Source organism: Rhamphochromis sp. 'chilingali' (assembly GCF_963969265.1).
Source record: "Rhamphochromis sp. 'chilingali' genome assembly, chromosome: 22".
Lineage (NCBI taxonomy): Eukaryota > Metazoa > Chordata > Actinopteri > Cichliformes > Cichlidae > Rhamphochromis > Rhamphochromis sp. 'chilingali'.
This window is the reverse complement of record NC_137950.1, coordinates 22,648,066-22,653,043: the sequence shown is the minus strand read 5'-3', so window position 1 is coordinate 22,653,043 and position 4,978 is coordinate 22,648,066. Positions and strand designations below refer to the sequence as shown.

At 40.6% G+C, this 4,978-nt stretch overlaps 1 protein-coding gene across 1 annotated transcript; it reads right to left on the bottom strand.

Moving 5' to 3' along the window:
• Positions 1-844: 844 nt before the first annotated feature.
• Positions 845-3,024, bottom strand: LOC308391293 (5-hydroxytryptamine receptor 3A-like; the record flags this gene model as incomplete). The annotated part of the gene is made up of 6 exons (XM_080873873.1): positions 845-1,069; positions 1,307-1,377; positions 1,520-1,693; positions 1,765-1,975; positions 2,674-2,831; positions 2,955-3,024. 6 exons carry the CDS (start codon positions 3,022-3,024, stop codon positions 845-847), a joined length of 909 nt encoding a protein of 302 aa, XP_080729999.1.
• Between the last annotated feature and the right edge of the window lie 1,954 nt (positions 3,025-4,978).

Here is a 4,978-nt window from a genome sequence, read left to right as displayed (position 1 = left end):
CATTGTATAGCCAGAAATGTTCCGGTAGTATTCATTTTCACATTAATGTTGTGCCATAACATAAAGTTGATCAAGTATTTTTTCAGTGTCAGGTAAAAGCAGGGATTTGTGTGATAGGGGCTGTAAGGCAGGGTTAGCTGGGTGTCTCATATGCTGTTGCTGAACTTGATGTTCTTGTGACAGCTTTAAATAAATGCTAGTTAGTGCATCTGATAGCACAGCAACTATCTGGCATTTTGACTAAGTTAAACTCGAAGATGTTCGGCTGGAGGGCAAAGGATCACATTACTGTTTTTACACAGCACAAAATGAAGAATTAAGTATAATATAAAACAATAGACAGTTTAATATCATCATCTGATATAATTTGTCATACTGCACCACCTTAAATATAAATGTACATTTTAATAATGTTTTAAATGTTGGAATTTTTCTATTGCGATAAGGAGCACTGAAAATAGTCATGAAGACTACTACACAAGTTTACCTCATAACTGGTTGAAACCAAACCTTTGATGCTGAATTTCACAATTTCGATGCTACACAATATGCGACAAATAACAATGTCATTTCCTTGCAGCTTTTGTTACGCTGGGGCTCTGAAACCACCACAGTAAAGTGGAGCAGAAATCACTGTTAAATATCTGATTTTTTTCTTCAGCTGTGGGTCTGTATTTCTGATGATGCTAAATAGATCACTAAATATAAGAAGTGAACACCTTACCAACCTGTACTCAATGGGACATTTGTTTTCTTCGGACTGATTGAAATGAATGACATTTATGAAAAAAATAAATAATACATAAGTTCTGTCTCTTTTAATGAATTCATATTTTATTTTACTTCAGCTGGTCCACCTTGAAACAAGAACTGACAAAAACACAGTGACTGCTGTGACATAAAAAATGAAGTAAGCCCTGTTGATTTTTTTTACCATTCTGGCCCAGTATCCGAACTTCTCTTCCTTCTCGTTACTGCTGAGCAGACTTATTGTTTTCCCAATCTTTCTCAGTTCATCTGAGACTTGTTCAAGACCAAGGGACACCTCTGTCAGCTTGTCGCTGCTTCTCTGCAAAAGTTTTGTTTTTACATTTTAAAGAAAGTTATCAACAAATTTAGGCCACTGACTGCTACTACATTTGACACAATGGTTTGTTTCCATTGTGACTGAAATAAAAGGGTTTTCTACTAATATACAAACAAACATCTTGATCTCTTTCTCTAAGTAATTTCTCAAATGCAAGCTCAATGATTTTTATACTTCACTTTAAATAAATAGCCCTTTAAAGTGTAGCTAAAGTCTCACCTTTTCAGTCACAGATTGTGTTTCATCGGCACTTTCATCACAAACAGATGCACAGTCACTGGATTTTATTCCTGGGAGGATATAAGACAAAATGATTAAGGGTACACAATTAAAATGATAGATTTAAATGGCATGTAAATGCTAATGTTAATGTGTGGGTATTTTAACCATAACTAAAGATAAACCTGTTTTCATGAGTTTAGATAATCTCACCTCTAACACAGAAGTTGGCTTTGCACCATTTGTCTCCACAATTTACACTCAGGTTTTGCTCTTCATCGGTCTCATTGTGATGGGCTGCAGAGTCTTTCTCAATCAGATACATCATCACAATAGTCTCCAGGAGGCTGAGCAGCATCAGGGTAAAAGTCCCAATGCAGTAGATAGCTGAGGAGAGCAGACTATGTCAGTAATGTAATTTATTAATGCATTCAGTCAAATAAACCCCATTTTGTTACCTATAAGTGGAACCTTTTTTGAAGTGCTGGGCAGAATGTCATTCAGAATAAGCTGCAACACTGTGACAGCGAGCAGGACAGTGACCTTGAAGCTGAGTTTCTCGCCTCCAGCATCTGGGATCAGGAAAGAGGCCAAGTCCAGAACCAAGAAGAAGAGCACTGGAGAAATGAAATTGGCAATGTAGAGGACTGACCTCCTTCTCATCGTGATCTGTGCAATAAAATATAATAATAATAATAATAATAATAATAATAATAATAAAGAATTCCTTATTGCCTTTTAGCTGTTGTTGGTTTCTTGTGCTGCCTGCAATTGTGTCTCCTCTAAGAACTTATCAAATATGACCAATAACTTATAATAACATAAAATAATGTTTGTAATACAAGGACAAATGCTTTGCTTTAAAGTTTTATTGGATACAGATGTGTTTTTTTTTTCCAGCATAGCAGGAGTAAACTTTGATAATCTTCTGTATGGAACAGCAAGTTTACAGTATAAGCCATGATGTGCTGAGGATGTGGTAAGTGGCTGCAGGCCTTTTTAGATTGTACTTAAAAGAGGGTTAGGAGGATAAAGAAATCTAGTACTTGTCCAATAAATGCTGTGTATGCTTCAGGGGGAACGAAACCACAAGGAAAACAACTTTTTTGCTGAGTTTTTAAAACCCTTTCAAAACAAACTGCAATTTTGTTTTCATTACAAATGTTATTAAAATGTGGCTAATGACTCAATTTCCACATCTGTGTTTCTGCTTTAACCTCCTAAGACCCAAACCCTTTCATGGCATGCATTTTTAATTTCTCTTTGCTATTTGGAAATCTTTGCAAAATTTAGTATTGTGGTCTAAACCTAAAATGTGATGTCCCAATATGTGGACGCCAGGACCTAAGAGGTTAAGAAGTACTTACCGTGTAAATAATTACAGTTTGATGTGGATACATAATGCTGGATTTGTTTGTGGCTGTCAAGTTCTCGAATGTCCACTCGTACTGGGTCCACATCATGCTGCGTGTCAAAGTTGTCATCGATTTATTGTTTTTGTTGTAAATTAATTCTATTTCATTATCTAAAATGGAATAGAAAAATAAATGTGAGCAGATGAACAAAGGACTATGTGTTGTGATATTTCATGGTTTATATATATGAGAGTACGAAAAACACATGTAAGTAGAACTTGATATTGACTCACCAGAATGCATGATAGACTTGAAGGAGATGTTGCACCTTTGAATGTCAAAGGGAAATTTGTAGACACGCATCCTGCAGGCAGTTGTCACCACCTGCTCATTTGTGTATTCGACCCCACCATACCAGTGAATTAAGAGATAAGGACTTTTAGTCTCTTTGTCCTTGTCTGTCCTGTATGAGAGCAAATGAAAACAGATTACGGCACAAAATATGGTACGCACATATAGTGTAGCGCAGGGGTCTCAAACTCCAATCATCGAGGGCTGGTGTCCTGAAACTTTTCCATGTGTCCCTGCTGCAACACACCTAACGCCACCGGTGGTGTTGTTGTCCACGAACCGTCTAGTAGTGAGTATTTCTGATATTTACTCCAGACCCTTAGATGTAGAATCAAGAGAGTGAGTAGGGGTTGGCTGCTTTCAACATGGACGATTCGCCTGGTTTCAGCGTTCCTGGTCAGGATAGCAGCAATGACGATTGTGATTATGTTATGAACTCAAAGACTGAATTCGTTCCCTTGAAAATAATAGGGGTCATATTTCTGAACTGTTTAGCTCCAGTACTGAAATCACCAATCAGGAGACAGTCAACTCTGATGCTGTGATCTAGTTCTGCCGTTAACGATTATGTTTTTGCTTCTGTTTGTGTTAATTTGGCATCTGACTCTACTGAAAACCCTGTTGATTCAATGTCAAAGACTGTTTCTAGTGGGGGAAGATGGGGAGTTCTGAATATCATTCCAAAACCCACTGTGCTTTTCAACTAGCAGAGTCCAAAGAGACAGTAATCCCCTCTGAGGCTGTTAACTCTGTTTTTTGCGTGACTGAACTCGCTGCCTCCGAGTCTAGGATTAGTTCCAAAGCAACCAGAGAGTTGTGAGGACTTAAAGTGTTAACCCAGAGTCAGTCTGTACTTCAGGGAGAAATGTGAATGCAGCATCTGGGAGCTCAGGCTCCGATGAGTTTTCCTCTCCACCACATAACTAAATTTAACACATTTGCTTTGCAGTCATGTACACTTAATGTGTGCCCTGAAACCAAGCTATGGATGTTTAAATCATGTTTCTGTAGACAATCCTGTTGTGAAAGTTTCTCTCTCTGGGGGAAGGTTCAAGGATTATGGGGCACCATTTGTAAAGTGAAACATGCTGAAATTAACGGCAACATTTCTCCACATTTAGCTCAAAACCTTACAAAAACATGTTTTTTCCAGTCTTTTTTTTTACAACATTTAGTAAAATATTTGTAACTTTTTATATTTAAAACAAAATTTTAAATGTTAAATCTAAGTGTTAAATATTGCTGCTTCACTTCTTGCCTACCAGCATGTCCAGCGATTTAGCTGAAAACATCGGAAGATCTGTTTTGTCGGCCATCCAAAGGTTCAGCAGTAGTTCACCCTCAGCAGCTACAGTCTCCACTTCACAATCGCCACAGCACCTGTACAGCTAAATCGCTAGGAAGGGAAGGAGCTGGCCCAAATGGTGGCCGAGCTGGCAGCCACACAGCAGGAGCAGGTGGTGGTGTTGCAGTGTTGGCGAGAAGAACTGCAGGACCAGGTCAAGTGCAGCATGCAAAGGATTTGGCGGCTCTGATCCAGTCCTGGTCAGCACCACGGCGACCCCCACTGATGTGCATGGGAGTGGAGAAGGTCTGGTCATTTCCGGCCCCCAGGATGCGACCAGCCAGGATGCAGCCTGTCCCCTCACCCATTCCCACTCCTTATGGGGGAGTGGCTGGGGCTCGGTAAGTGCCTGAACCCATCCCAGCTCCTCGAAAGAGGACCACGGAGCAGCCACCGTGTCGGCAACCTGCACAGCCAGAGACGGAGGAGGGTCCACGTCTGCCAGAGGTGGAGGAGCTGCGCAAGGGGCTTCTCCGGCTGGAGGCGGAGGCCACATGATTGGCCCCCGGACCAACCTCGTAACTGCCACCACTGAATGAACACATTCGTGTTGATGGGCAGGGGCCGGGGGTGCCGACGGTCTGGGCCAGTCCCCTCTCCTGATCGCGGGGGGGAGCAGGT